The 15681-nt window shown below is 36.8% G+C and overlaps 1 protein-coding gene and 1 pseudogene across 4 annotated transcripts in view; both read right to left on the reverse strand.

Moving 5' to 3' along the window:
• TCERG1 (transcription elongation regulator 1) overlaps positions 1-15681 on the reverse strand; it is a 67238-nt gene that overhangs the window by 8681 nt on the left and 42876 nt on the right. For all 4 annotated transcript variants that reach the window (XR_004962046.1, XM_036282309.1, XM_036282311.1 and 1 more), the window contains 2 exons: positions 13417-13535; positions 2879-3029 (listed from right to left, as the gene is read on the reverse strand). Coding sequence is in view for 3 of the 4 variants with exons in the window: in XM_036282309.1 (XP_036138202.1) it covers positions 2879-3029; positions 13417-13535 (270 nt within the window). In the remaining variant the exon portion in view is untranslated. The remainder of the gene's footprint in view (positions 1-2878; positions 3030-13416; positions 13536-15681) is intronic.
• LOC118644015 lies at positions 14284-15039 on the reverse strand (annotated as a pseudogene).

Consider the following 15681-nt stretch of genomic DNA (forward strand, 5'->3'; position numbering starts at 1 on the left):
ATCAGCTGTAAATTTGCCCACTCGACCTGGCTCTTGCCTTTGTTTGGATTAATGAGAAATACTCATAAACCCAGCATTTGCAGACATAAATTTACTGTTCATCTTGTCTACTTTGTATCTGACATGATGAATACCAAATTCCTAGAAGCATGTGATAACTAGAAGGCAAAATTCATAAAATTCATGTTAAATAAAAACATGTAAGTTGTATCCAATAGAAATCTTGCCCTGGTGGGTTTGCTCAGTGGTTAGAGCATCGGACCTCAGACTGAAGGGTCTTGGGTTCAGTTCTGGTCAGGGGCATGTACCTGGGTTGCAGGTTCAATCCCCGGCCTTGGTCAGGGTCCTGTGGGAGGCAACTATGTGTCTCTCTCACATCGATGTTTCTCTCTCTCTCCCTTCCTCTCTTCCTCTCTCTCAAAAAACAAAAATCAATGGATAAATATCCTCAGATGAGGATTAAAAACAAGAACAAAAACAAATAGAAATCTTTCTAAGGCATAGAAAATATATTAACTTAAAATAATATTCAAATGCCAAACACAAAGCCTATAAAGTCAAAATTATCAAAGTTTTAAAAACGTGTGATGTATAGCCAAAGTAAACTAAATAAAACTTTCTCTCCAAACATGAAAGTGCCTTACCATCTAGGCTGTTTAATTTAACAGGGAGAAAAATAGTCTCCTTAGCCTTATGTACAATAACAAAAACACTTAAATTGTTCAGCAGGAAATTTGAAAGAGGGAAGAGAGAAAAACGCCAATTTCATAAAAAGATTAACTCCATTATGTGTAACTTCAAATGTGTTGTTCCAAAAGGTAAATTATATGAACCACAATTTTATAAAAATTTGTTATAATAATAAATAAATTATAATAAACAAAAATTTGAGGGTAACTACTTTGGAAAACAAAATAGTCTAATAAAAATAGAGTTTTGGGGGCATTATTTAAATTTAACTGAAAAATTACCAATGAAGGCGACATGAAAATAATTCCATCCTTTAAGCTTGAAGATGCCTACTACCGGAGGAAAACAAAGGATTTCACTGAAAGTCAATGTCCTTCACAGGCTTTTGGCTTATCAGGTAGTTACCTTTAAACTTTTACTATGTAACTACTGATTCTGTTAGAGAATCACAACAATAAGGAAAGAAACTCCAACATATCAGCATGATACTGGTACTGATCTTACTCTTTAATTCTACGTGGTTAAAATGTGATTTAAAAACAAAACAAAATAAACATTATATTTATGTTTTATAAATATATTTCACAAGAACATACAGTCAAAATCATGAAGAATGTTATAAACTTCATTGACCAAACACTTCTTGGAATGTGAATATAACATATACTATATTTAAACCCTTACTTTAAAATGTTCTGCATTCATGGCCTAGTTAGTAATTGATTTTGCATTCTTTAAACTGGCTGAGAAAGTTTCACTTTATTTTTAAATTTAGTAGTGGTACAATACAAAGAATTAAAATTTTACAACCAAAAGGAAATAAAGCTGAATATATTAATGTCCATTTCTTATTTTAATTAACACATTCTGGGCACAACTCATAACTTTATAAGGAAAAAGACTAAAAAAATGTAAAGTACCGGAACTACAGGAGGCTAAAGTCACCACAGAGAGATACCAATTCTTTCCTCACTAGGGAATCCCATAATGCTTTGCATATCAGTGATTGACAGCTGTCAGACTGAACCGATTGACAGGCCGCACAGCACAAAACTGTAAAGTCTATCCACTTGTTATAAAACAGAATACATAAAATAGTTACATAAAAAAGTGTTTAGGGGGAAAAAGCATTAATTTCAAATACAAAGAGAAAAACATTCAATTTTTATAAAAGTAATCATATAAACCATACAATATCAACCATCTTTTTACTTGCTTTTCTTTAATCAAATAAGTTATTACTGAAGTCAAAAGTAATAAAATTCATTAATATTTCTAATACACCATGCAGAATTCAATTTTGTACATTTCCTCTGAAAAGCATAATCATTTTACAAAAAACAATGTTAATATGAAATAATTCTGGAAAAATCTACCTTTAAAGCCCAATAAATCAGGAAATTTCAGATATTTCTGACAAAAGCTATTTCATTTAATACTTTTGCTATTTTCAATGAAAGAAGCTTCTTCCCAACAAGAGTGGTATTACTTCCTTAACAACATTTAACAGAATTCATAATATTTTAACTTCCTGGAACAAGAGGCAATTCTAAATGTCAGGAATGATTAGGCTTCAGAGGTTTTCCCGCCATCGACAAAGCATCCAGGGACACGAAGGGCAGTGGCTGCGTGTTTTGATGGCTCACACACCACTGGTGCCATCTCCCTACCAGTCAGCCTCCCCGGTGGTGAGCTGCTCTCCACTCCTGACACTGCTATCAAATGACATTTGGAATTCATTAATCTTTAATGGCTGACATTTAATTCTGATAAGCAATAATTTATATGTAAGATATGTTTACTAAAAGATTAAAAAGTCATTAAAATGCTTTTAGAGGGCAAAAAAGATAAGAAGGTTTTGAAACTTAAATGTTACCATCTATAAACTAATCTTAAAATCTTAGCAGGCACTTAGCTGGCCAGTGAACAGACAAGCCTAATAAACAGTTCTCAGTATATCGGAAATCTCAGTATTGATAAAATTTAAAGCAAACCTATGTGGTTTAATGAAGCTACCAAAATAAGCATTATGGAAGTAAACTGATAGAACAGAAATTTATAAAAAATTATAAAAGTCAACTTAGAAGGCTAGACAGTAAATGTGGGATCCTGTTACTTATGCTCATGAGTGAGACTAGAAACACAGCACTCAACATCAATCACACCACTGGAACTAAAACCATCTTACCTTCTCACCTCTGGTCTTCGAATCTTCTTTCTCTTTCTTCCTTGCAGCTGCCACAAATTCATTAAACAAGGCTTCTCGATCTTTCATCTTTTCAATCGCTTTGAATCTTGAATCTTTAGCATGCTTGGCTGCAAATTCACTAAAAGTTGCTCTGTAACAAAATGGCAAGTGTGCTAATTTTGGTAGAGCCATTTCTGCTTGTCGAAAGGTACAGCAAAAGATACCATTTTCCCAGCAAGAATGTGTGCCAAAGAGACACTGAGCCCCAACATCTGCTTAAACAGTGAACAATGAGCTATATAAAGTAGAAGGGTCTAAAGGGTAAAAATGTGGTTAGAGATTTGTTTACTATCAGAATGGTGATAGAAGGATCCACATATCAAAGAGCAAAGAATGCGTGTGCTTCAAGGGACTTAAGCCCTGGCTGATTTCAGGCAATGGTTAGAGCATTGGCCTGCACACCAAAGGGTCACAGGTTCGATTCCCAGTCAAGGGCACATGCCTAGGTCGAATGTTACATCCCTGGCCCTGGTCAGGCGCGTGTGGGAGGTAACCAGTCAATGTGCCCCTCTCACATCGATGTTTCTCTCTCTCTCACCTCCCTTCCCTCCCTCCCTTCCACTAAAAAAAAAAAAAAAAATCAATACAAAAATATGCTCAGGTGAGGATTAACAACAACAAAGAGACTTAAGAGCTCATCTAGCTCCATTCTAAGATGAGGCTGAGTCCTGCTTCCAGCCGTGATGGAATAACTTTTATTGAATTAGCTCTCCTTCCATAAGCAACTATTAAACGGGGCAAAATGTATAAGGTACCTGATTTCAAGCAGTAGACAACAGGTGGAGTAAAACTGAGATAAGCCTCATTGCCCTGTCTTGGGACAATTTCCCAAGGTACAGAAAGCCAGTGTTCAAGCAGAGTACAACAGTCCAAATGAGCTAGAAGCAGCAAAGATCAGAGTTTGGGTGCTAAAATGCCAAGGAAAGAAGCTATGGGGAAGGTGCCCCAAAAGAATACCACACAGGATTCCCCAGTAGTCCACAGATAAGGCCAAGCTGTACAACAGCAGAAAAAGACCATTGTGCCAAGATGCTGTGTGGTTAAGAGGAAAAGAGAGAGACTAAAGTCTGAGAAGTGCTGGGAGGGAAAAAAAAGCAAACAAACCAGTATTAGGACAACAAAGTTCAAAAAATTCACAAGGCAGACAAACTTGGAAGGTTAAGAGAAATACCTTCCAGTTCGAGATCCACACTAACAAAACATAAAATCAAACCTAAAATTACTGTGACTAAACTGCCTTCTAAAACAAGAATTCATACTCTTAAGTGACAGACTCAAGTCTCTGCCCATTATTCACAATTTCCAATATTCAATTAAAAATCACTAAACACCACTCAGGACGGTGGCCACATTGCTTCTTCCCAGGGCTCTGAGAGAGGCAGCAGCCCCTCCCTCGGAGATCCAACCCCACCCTGTGGGCCATTGAAGTGTTAATTGAGGCTCACTAAGGACCAGAATCTGCCCCACCCTCGTGAAAGCCCCTTGGCTGAGCACCAGAGGGAGTTTTTCAATCAACTGACAACCCAAAACTCATCAATTAACCTAGACTGCTAGCTTCCAGGCAAAAAGCTAGAGGATAACAGTACGTTTCCTGGGCTGGCAGCTTTAACCAGGAAAGTAAGACTTGACAGTGGTGTTCAACGCGGGTCCTCCCTCGCTCATCTAAACACAGGAGAGGGAGCCACAAACAGCAGAACACCAACACCCACAGGGAGAACTTGACAGGCTCCAAAGCCCAGAGTGATAGCTAAAATGGTGAAACACAGAAACAGAAGCCAAATGAAAGAGCAAACCACCTCCACCGAAGATGAGATCAATGTGGAGCAATTAGGCATGTTAACAGAGCTAGAATTCAGAGCCATGATCTTGAGGAAGCTGAACAGCATGAGTAAGGACATAGAGACACTGAAAATAAGCCAAATGGAAATTAAAAACCAACAAGAAGAGATAAAAAATGACATATCCGAAATGAAAAACACATTGGAAGGTTTAAAAAGCAGAGTAGGGGAAGCTGAGGACCGGATCAGCGAATTAGAAGACAGGGTAGAAAAAATCAACCAATCAGAAAAACAAAAGGAAAAAACTATTAAAAAACAGGAAGACAGCTTAAGAGAACTATGGGACAACTGGAAACGTAATAATATTCGCATCATAGGAGTCCCCGAAGAAGAAGAAAAGGAGCAAGGGATAGAGAATATATTCAAAAAAATAGTGAGAGAAAACTTCCCTAATTTGGTGAAGGAAGAAGGCATTCAAGTTCAAGAAGCACAGAGAGTCCCAAGTAAGAAGAACCCAAACAGGCCCACACCAAGACACATAGTAATTAAAATGCCACAAATTAAAGACAAAGAGAGAATCCTAAAAGCAGCAAGAGATAAGCAACAGGTTACCTACAAAGGGAACCCCATAAGGCTCTCAGCTGACTTCTCACAAGAAACACTACAGGCCAGAAGGGAATGGCATGAAGTAATCAAAGTCATGAAAAACAAGAATCTGAATCCAAGACTACTCTACCCAGCAAGGCTATCATTCAAAATAGAAGATCAAATAAAGAGCTTCCCAGACAAAAAAAAGCTAAGGGAATACATTAGCACCAAACCAGCACTGCAAGAAATGTTAAAAGGACTGCTGTAATTAGCAGTAGAAATGGGAACAAAAATAGAACCACACTAAACAAAAATGGCAATAAATAAGTACATATCAATAATCACCTTAAACGTAAATGGACTGAATGCTCCCATAAAGAGACACAGAGTAGCTGATTGGATAAGAAAGCATGACTCATCTATATGTTGTTTACAAGAGACCCATCTCTCAACAAAAGACTCACATAGGTTGAAAGTGAAGGGATGGAAAAAAATTTTCCAAGCAAATGGAAAGCAAAAAAAAGCTGGGGTAGCAATTCTCATATCTGATAAAATAGATTTCAAAATGAAGACCATAACTAGAGACAAAGACGGCCACTACATAATATTGAAAGGATCTATCCAACAGGAAGATATAACCTTGATAAACATATATGCACCCAATATAGGAGCACCAAAATATATTAAAAATCTTCTGGAGGACTTCCAAGGAGAAATCGACAACAATACAATCATAGCTGGGGACTTCAACACCCCGTTGACAGCACTGGATAGATCCTCTAGGCAAAAAATTAGCAAGGAAACAGAGACTCTAAATGAAGCACTAGACCAAATGGATTTAATAGATATCTACAGAGAATTACACCCCAAAACTACAGAATACACATTCTTCTCAAGTGCACATGGGACATTCTCAAAGATAGACCACATGATAGGACACAAACTAAATCTCTACAAGTTCAAGAAGATTGAAATCATATCAAGCATCTTCTCAGATCACAATGGCATGAAACTAGAAATCAACTGCAACAAGAACATGCAAAGACATTTCAACACATGGAGGCTAAATAGCATGTTATTAAACAATGAATGGGTCACCGAGGAGATCAAGGAAGAAATCAAAAACTTCCTGGAAACCAATGAAAATGAACACACAACAACACAAAATCTATGGGATGCAGCGAAAGCAGTTCTGAGAGGGAAGTTCATAGCACTACAGGCCTACCTCAAAAAACAAGAAAAATTTCTAATTGACTGTCTAACCTCACAACTTAAAGAATTAGAAAGCAAACAAAAAGAAAACCCCAGAGCAAGTAGAAGGAAGGAAATAGTAAAGATCAGAGCAGAAATAAATGACATAGAGACCAAAAAAACAATTCAAAGGATCAATGAAACAAAGAGCTGGTTTTTCGAAAAGATAAACAAGATTGATGGACCCTTAGCTAGACTCACCAAGAAACAAAGAGAGAGAACCCAAATACACAAAATCAGAAATGAAAGAGGAGAAGTAACAACCAACACCACGGAAATACAAAAGATCGTTAACAACTACTATGAACAACTATATGGCAACAAATTCGACAATCTCAGCGAAATGGACAAATTTCTAGAAACACACAGTCTCCCAAAACTATTCCCGGAAGAGATAGAAAACTTGAACAGACCAATAACAACTAAGGAAATTGAAGAGGTAATCAAGACTCTCCCAGCAAACAAAAGCCCAGGCCCAGATGGTTTCACGGGGGAGTTTTACCGAACATTCAAAAAAGAACTAACACCCATTCTCCTCAAACTATTTCAAAAAATTCAAGAAGAAGGAAGACTTCCAAACACGTTCTATGAGGCCAGCATAATTCTAATTCCAAAACCAGAAAAAGACACTACGAAGAAAGAAAACTACAGGCCAATATCCCTGATGAACATAGATGCCAAAATCCTGAACAAAATACTAGCAAATCGGATCCAGAAATACATCAAAAAAATTATTCACCATGACCAAGTGGGATTCATTCCAGGGATGCAAGGCTGGTACAATATTCGCAAATCAATAAACGTGATACACCACATAAACAAAATGAAGAATAAAAACCACATGATCATATCAATAGATGCTGAAAAAGCATTCGACAAAATCCAGCATCCATTTCTGATAAAAACGCTCAGCAATGTAGGAATAGAGGGATCATATCTCGACATAATAAAGGCCATATATGAAAGACCTACAGCCAACATCATACTCAATGGACAGAAACTAAAAACATTTCCATTAAGAACAGGAACAAGACAGGGATGTCCACTTTCGCCACTCTTGTTTAACATTGTACTGGAAGTCTTAGCCACAGCAATCAGACATGAAGAAAAATAAAAGGGATCCAAATTGGAAAGGAGGAAGTGAAACTGTCATTATTTGCAGATGACATGATATTGTACATAGAAAACCCTAAAGACTCCATCAAAAATCTATTAGACTTAATAAATGAATTTGGCAAAGTAGCAGGATACAAAATTAACTTCAAGAAATCGACGGCATTCTTGTACATCAATGATGAACTCACAGAAAGAGAAACTGAAAAAACAATCCCATTTACCATCGCTCCAAAAAATTACGATACCTAGGAATAAACTTAACCAAAGAAGTAAAGGACCTATTTGCAGAAAACTACAGGTCATTGAAAAAAGAAATAGAGGAAGATATAAAAAAGTGGAAGAACATACCCTGTTCATGGATTGGAAGAATTAACATAATTAAAATGTCCATACTACCCAAAGCAATCTATAGATTCAATGCAATCCCCATCAAAATACCAACGACATATTTCATAGAACTAGAACAAATACTTCAAAAGTTCATATGGAACCAAAAAAGACCCCGAATAGCCACAGCAATCTTGAAAAAGAAGAACAAAGTTGGAGGGATCACATTACCAGATATCAGGTTATACTACAAAGCGACTGTAACCAAAACAGCCTGGTACTGGCACAAGAACAGGCATATAGACCAGTGGAACAGAACTGAAAACCCAGAAATGGACCCAAGGCAATACGCTCAATTAATATTTGACAAAGGTGGCAAGAGCATACAGTGGAGTAAAGACAGCCTCTTTAATAAATGGTGTTGGGAAAATTGGACAGCTACATGCAAAAAAATGAAACTCGACCATCAACTTACACCATACACAAAAATAAACTCAAAATGGATAAAAGACTTAAATGTGACCCGTGAATCCATAAAAATTCTAGAAGAAAATGTAGGCAACAAAATTTCGGACATCATACGGAGCAGAATTTTCACTGATACATCACCTAAGGCAACAGAAATAAAGGAGAAAATGAACACATGGGACTACATCAAACTAAAAAGCTTCTGCACAGCAAAAGAAACGATCATCAAAATGGAAAGGCAACCCACTGTATGGGAGAACATCATTGCCAATGATGTATCAGATAAGGGGTTAATTTCCAATATATACAGAGAGCTCACACAACTCCACAAAAGGAAGACAAAGAACCCAATTAAAAAATGGGCAGAGGAGCTGAATAGACACCTCTCCAAACAGGACATACAAATGGCCAAGAGACATATGAAGAAATGCTCAACATCACTAATCATCCGAGAGATGCAAATTAAAACAACAATGAGGTATCACCTCACACCTGTCAGAATGGCCGCCATCAACAAATCATCAAACAACAAGTGTTGGCGAGGGTGTGGAGAAAAGGGAACTCTAATACACTGCTGGTGGGAATGCAGACTGGTGCAGCCGCTATGGAAAACAATATGGTGCTACCTCAAAAAATTAAAAATTGAACTTCCATTTGACCCAGTGATCCCACTGCTGGGAATATACCCTAAGAAGCCTGAAACACCAATCAGGAAGAATATATGTACCCCCATGTTCATAGCAGCACTATTTACAATAGCTAAGATCTGGAAACAGCCCAAGTGTCCACCAGTAGACGAATGGATCAAAAAGCTGTGGTACATATACACAATGGAGTACTATGCAGCGGTAAGAAAGAAAGATCTCTTATCCTTTGAGACGACATGGAGGGACCTGGAAAGTATTATCCTAAGTGAAAGAAGCCAAGCAGAAAAAGACAAATACCACATGATCTCACTTATATACGGAATATAATGAACATAACAGTCTGAGGAATACAGTAGACCCAGACACATGGAAGTAGGGCACAGACTGACATCCCTCAGAAGAGGGGATGGGGGGGTGGGGGGTGGGAAGAGATAAACCACAGAACTTATATGCATGTATGCATGACCAATGGACATGGACAACTAAGCCGGGGACAGGGTGGAGGGGGTGGGGTGGGGGGTGCCAATGGGGTAAAAAGGTAAAAAAAAAATAAATAAAAATTCATAAAAAAAAAAAAATAAAAAAAAAATAAAAATCACTAAACAGCCCTGGTCAGTGTGGCTCAGTTGGTTGGAACATCATCCCGTACACCAAAAGGTTGTGGGTTCGATCCCCAGTTGGGCACTGTATGCCTCCAAATGCAATGAATTGATGTCTCTCTCTCTCACTCTAAAATCAATAAACATATCCTCGGATGAGGATTGTATTTTATTTTTTTAAATCACTAGACATACAAACAATCAAATAATCCATAGGGGGGAAAATACTTAAAGCCAACAGAAACCAAACTCAAGATACACAGATGTTCTAAGTAAACAAACGATTTAATTATATTGAAAGAATTAAAAATAGGTTCAAAGAATTGAAAACATGGTCAATGAATAAATAGGGAGTTTGAGAAGAGATATGGAAAATATAAAAAAGAAAATGACAGAAAAACTTAATTTGACGGGCTTAACATGAGAGTACAGATAGTAGAATAATGAGTCAATAGCTAGAAATTAGAGCAAGTAACATTATCTGATCAAAAGAAGACAGAAAAAATATTGGAGGGAGGAAGGGAACAGTTTCAGGAACATGTGGGATAATATCAAACACTTTGATATACATGTAATTAGAATCCTAGAAGAGAAAAAAATGAATCAGGGCAGAAAAAATACTGACAAAAACTTTCCAGATTTAATGAAAAACATCAATGTATATTTCCAAAAAGCTCAGCAAACACCAAGCAGGTTAAATACAAAGATGAGGTGTATGATAGCTAATGAGAAAAGGTGCGAAAAAAGAAGTTTCTCTATGAATAAAAGGCATTTACAAAGCTTTCATATATTTGGATATATTTCAGTATCTGAAGTTTTTACCTTATATAATAATAATTTACTCTTATAATAAACACTCCCATATTTAGCATGGGTTTAAAGGGAAATAATAAAGCAAAGTAAACAAAGATTATAGGCTTTAATTATAAAGAAAAACTGGCTGTGGTTAACTTCAGATTAAGAGTACTAACTCACAGCTAGCATCTGCTATTTTTAAGCTTTGCTAACCAAAGTCATAAAGTATTCTAATAATCTTTTATATGCAACTTATATTACACATAATTATCTAATTTCATTAATTCAACATTTTTAACAACAGAATATATTGCAAGCCTGGTTTGAACTGTGGATACGTAGCCATAGTGAAATTCTAAGGTAAAATAAAAGTGTATTCCAGAAAAAGCATAGCATGAGGTCCACTACATCTGTTTTCTTTTCACAATAAATCAAACACCTTGATTAATAACTTTAGGACAGAAAAAGCAATACTATGATTAAAGAAAAAACCTTTTTAATAATGTAAAATTAATGTGTAAAAATGAGAATTCAATTATTTTATACTTATTTATATTACTTATAATAATAATTAATATGTTTTACCAGAACAGACTAAAATGAAGTTTCAGCATTAAGTTCCCATGGAAATGATTTATTTGACTCATCTCTTAACTCTAAAAAGCACTACTTTATAACAGACACGGTATAAGAATCTCTTTTTTCAGAGGGGGGTGGATATTGGTTGGTGGTAAGGGATTGGGAAGATTACAATGATCAGGAGTTGACCTGAAATTTCTATTAATAAAGAAAAAGACAAAGAAGAGACAGGCACTAAAACCAGGTAGTTCTCCCTAATTCTCCTTAGAATAAACTCCAGTGCTTTAGATCTACAAACTCAACTAAAGAATTTTGTGATAGTAGTCTTTCCCCAATTCAAAGAGAAATTTAGGTCAGTGGACAATATTTTCTCAATTTTAAGTTATTCCCCATTTTCTGTTACTTACCAAAATTGGCCCTAATCTCTGTGCTACCATTACATATATCAATATAGCACAATGCTCCAGTGCTAAAACTTCTAGCTGTGTGCCCGATGGCTTTACGTTCTGAAAGTAACAACTCTGTCTACTCCGAAGAACATCAGGAGGCTACTGAGAGACAGCAAGACCTAATTCGTCAAATCCACAAAGGAAAACACCTTTGAAGTGTCAATTCTTCCCAGATCCATAAAGGGTTTTAATAAATAGCTATGTTTTGCTGAGTCAGTTGAAAATAAGCTGTAGACACCATGGGACTCTACCTATAAATATTTCAGCTTGCATTTCTTGAGTAAATCCTTTTTCTCCATAACAATACTCAAGAAAAGTACTAATTCTCTAATATCCTGTAATAACAGTCCATGTTCGAATTTCCTCAACTGCCCCCCAAAATGTCCTTTACAATCCAATCTCAACTACTGTGACACATGAACTCACCCTCTGGATTAAGAAAAAACCTGAGCCCCACTGGAGAGTTTGAAACTCTATTACCCATGAAGAGCATCAGTCTTCACAGCCACAACTCCTCTATTAGCTTTATATCCTGAAATTTGTATCAGTAACAGATTTCTCTTCATATTTAAAATATGAAATATGAAAAAAAATCAAATATGAAACTGTAATACCAACTATACTTTCTCCAACAACACAGCTCCATGAACAAAAACTGTTTAAACGAGATGAACTTTTATAAAAAGTGCCACTTAACCCAGAGACTCCATGAATCTACCCTCTAGTTTTAGCAATTCTCCATGTTCTGAGATGTTCACAACCACCTACCCACAACTAAGGCATAAATAAGAAAGTAGTTCTCCCTGCCCGGACTCCTCTGTGTAACACCAGAATGCAGTTGAAATCCCATGTTCACTTGGGCAAGTTACCTAATTTGCTTATGTCTTACTTTCCTTATCTGTAAATCAGGTATGATATGGGTACCTAAATCACATTGGCTGTTTTAAAGATTAAAAATAAGCTAATAGGTGTATATGTATATATACACTTACATACACACATAAGCACTTTAGGTGCATACATATGCACACATTTTTAAGTGCACAAAAAATACCTAATAACTAATGCTATTATTATTATTATAATGCTAGGCACATAAGTTTAAAATGTCTCATTTTCTTCAGCCCTTTACTTATATTCAATACATATTAACAGTTAATTGAAAACATCAGCAAAACCATAATCTAGATACTTAGAAATCTGAGCCCTGGCCAGTGTAGTTTAGCGGTTAGAGCTCTGGCCCGCACACCGAAGGGTCATGAATTCCATTCCTGATCAAGGGCACATACCTGGGTTGCAGGTTCAATCCCAGTCCCCGGTCAGGGCGTGTGTGGGAGGCAACCAACTGATGTGTTTCTCTCACGTGGATGTTTCTGTTTCTTTCCCTCCCTCCCTTCCTCTCCCCCTCTCTCCCCCCCACCCCTTCCTCTCTCTCTAAAAATCAATGGAAAAAAATATCCTCGGGTGAGGATTAAGAAAAACAAAATAAACAGACCAAAAAAAAAAAAAGAAATTCTTGAAAGGTACCTCCTTCACCATTTCAATCAAAATAATGTCCCCAGCCCTGCAATTCAGTATGTGTAAAACTTGAAGGGACAGATTTTCTATGATTTACCAGTTTCTGGAGAAGAAAACTTGTTCGCACAGGGAAACATTTAAAGCAAAAGGCCCATCTGAAAACCAGTGCCTCTCATAGAATACCAGGTTTTCCTCAACGGAAACGTTAGGAATGGAGATTAGAAAGGCAGAAACCAATGACCAAATAGCTTTTCATATCCAAATCTCCAAAAGCTTTTATATATATATATATATATATAAAAGTTTTTAACTAATCTTAGGAGAAAACACACATATTTTGAGTTGACAGTATGAACCACATACCTTGGATTAAATTTTGCTTCTTCCATCATTTTTTTGAAATCTTCCTTGGCTTGCATTATTTTGTTTTTCTTTTCTCTGCGTTCTTCCTCTGCCCTGGTCTTTACATACTGATCAAATACCTATCACAAAAATAAACCAAGGTGGCAAGTTAGTATTTCATATAGGTAATTTAACTACCAAATTATGGAATCCATTAAAAAAATAATAATAATAGTAAGTCCCTGTCTAGGTCCAATGTATAATAGGAAAAATATAGGTAACTCAATTATATGCTGGTTCTAACAAGTCTCATTTTAGTTTCAGTGGACAGTATTACAGAAACATACAACCTCTGCTTAGGCTTCCAGAAAAAGTTCAAGGCTCTTTTAATTTTTATTTTTCCTGATTACAAAGTGAATACATGTTTAAAAATTTCAAGCAATTTAGAAATGTTTAAGATAAATCAATATCCTCCCAAATCCCTTCTAGAAAAAAAAACATTAATAGTATGAAATATATACTTTATTTCTGTGCTTCTCTTTAAGACACAATTTTCACCAAAAATAACCATGCTTTACATCTATTCTATAATATTTTTTCCCACTTAATTTATAGTCAAGGGTAAACTGAATATGAACATCTATTTTCTGCCTTCTACAAACACTAGTAAAATGACAGCAGAGGTATTTCTTTTTTAGAGTCACAACAAGAACAGGGAAACGGGAAAAGAGAAACAGTAACTCTGGAAGTTGAAACCCAGATGGACAGTGGTAAAGGATTTTGCAGACACAAGAAAGTGGATCTTAAATCAGCAGTCAAGAAAACAAAGGAATTAATGAAAAACAATCTATCTTAAAGCCCAAGAATTTATAATGAATCTACCTACTTTAATTCAAGTCACTGGATAAATGCCCACCCTCCAAAAAATAAAAAAAAATTTTTAAAAACTTCTCAGTTTATTAATCCTCTCATGAAAAATCTGCAGTCACCACAGATAAAGTCACTGGAGAATCTTTGCTCCTGTTGTCTCATCTCCAGCTCACTTTCTGCAACACCAACGTTGGCCTCTGCAGTCCCCCCAACTTTCTTCATTCTGTTCTTGCCTTCCTGTTTTGAGATTTTCTTCTCATATAGGCCACGTCTTGCAAGTCTATGTTTGGGTTCATTTCACTTTGTGTAATCCAAGGAGTCATACATCTTGTCAAAGCCAGTCGTCTTGCCACACCAAAGTGAGTTCCAAAATCAGACACAAACATGACACCTGGTGTGGTCTTACACATTCTGGCTAGTTTTTCCCAAATTTCTGTCTTGGGTACTGTTGCCTTCCCAGGGTGAAGGGCATTAATGACCATTTGTTTCTGCTGAAGTAATCTGTTGGTCATGAACTTCCTAATCCAGATGGTTCCTGTGTCATTCATAATGGAGACTGATCTTCAAGCAGCCGGGAGGAAAAAGGAACCATTTTTTAAATTAGAGAAATCTCCACAGCTCAGGAATTGGTGGCAGCAGACATCCATGGAAGTGAGTGGGGATACCGCCACAATCAGGCTGTTTATCAGTGGTACAATCGCTAGATCCCCCTTGCCAAGTTTGTGTAGCTGGGAGACTGCCACCACTGAGCTTCGGTAAGAGGCAAGCGCTTATTCTCCAGGACAAGGGCTGGCAAATCAGATCTGCTGGCCAAATCTGGCCTGCGGCCTGTTTTTATACAGGCCAGGAGTAGTTTTGACATTTTTAAGTGGTTAGATAAATAGAAAATTCCATATTATATGAGAAATAAATGAAATCCAAATTTCAGTGTCCATAAAGCTTTATTTGAACACAGCCATGTTCATTCTTTTACACACAGCTATGAGTGCTTTCATATAGCAGCAGGTACACGACTGTGACAGAGGCCATATGGTCCACAAAGCCCAAAATACAACCTGACCCTTCATGTTAAAATCTGCTGATGCCCCCTAGCTGAATGAAGGCTCAGTTGGTTGGAGAGTCATCCCGTACACCAAAAGGGTTTGGGTTTAATCCCTGGTGGGGGCAACCTATCTCTCTCTCTCTCTCTCTCTCTCTCTCTCTCTCTCCCCCCACCCCCTTTTCCTCTGTCTCTAAAATCAATAAAAACATATCCTTGGATGAGGATTAAAAAACAAATTTGCTGATCCCTGCTCTACAAGGTAAAATAGCATCTCTGGACTCGGAGGAACATGAATTAGAATCAGGCATACCACACTGAGAACATCGGGAACTAAGCAAACATTTACACATCAAATATTACAACACAGATCTCAG

Source organism: Molossus molossus, unplaced genomic scaffold, assembly GCF_014108415.1.
Source record: "Molossus molossus isolate mMolMol1 unplaced genomic scaffold, mMolMol1.p scaffold_m16_p_4, whole genome shotgun sequence".
Lineage (NCBI taxonomy): Eukaryota > Metazoa > Chordata > Mammalia > Chiroptera > Molossidae > Molossus > Molossus molossus.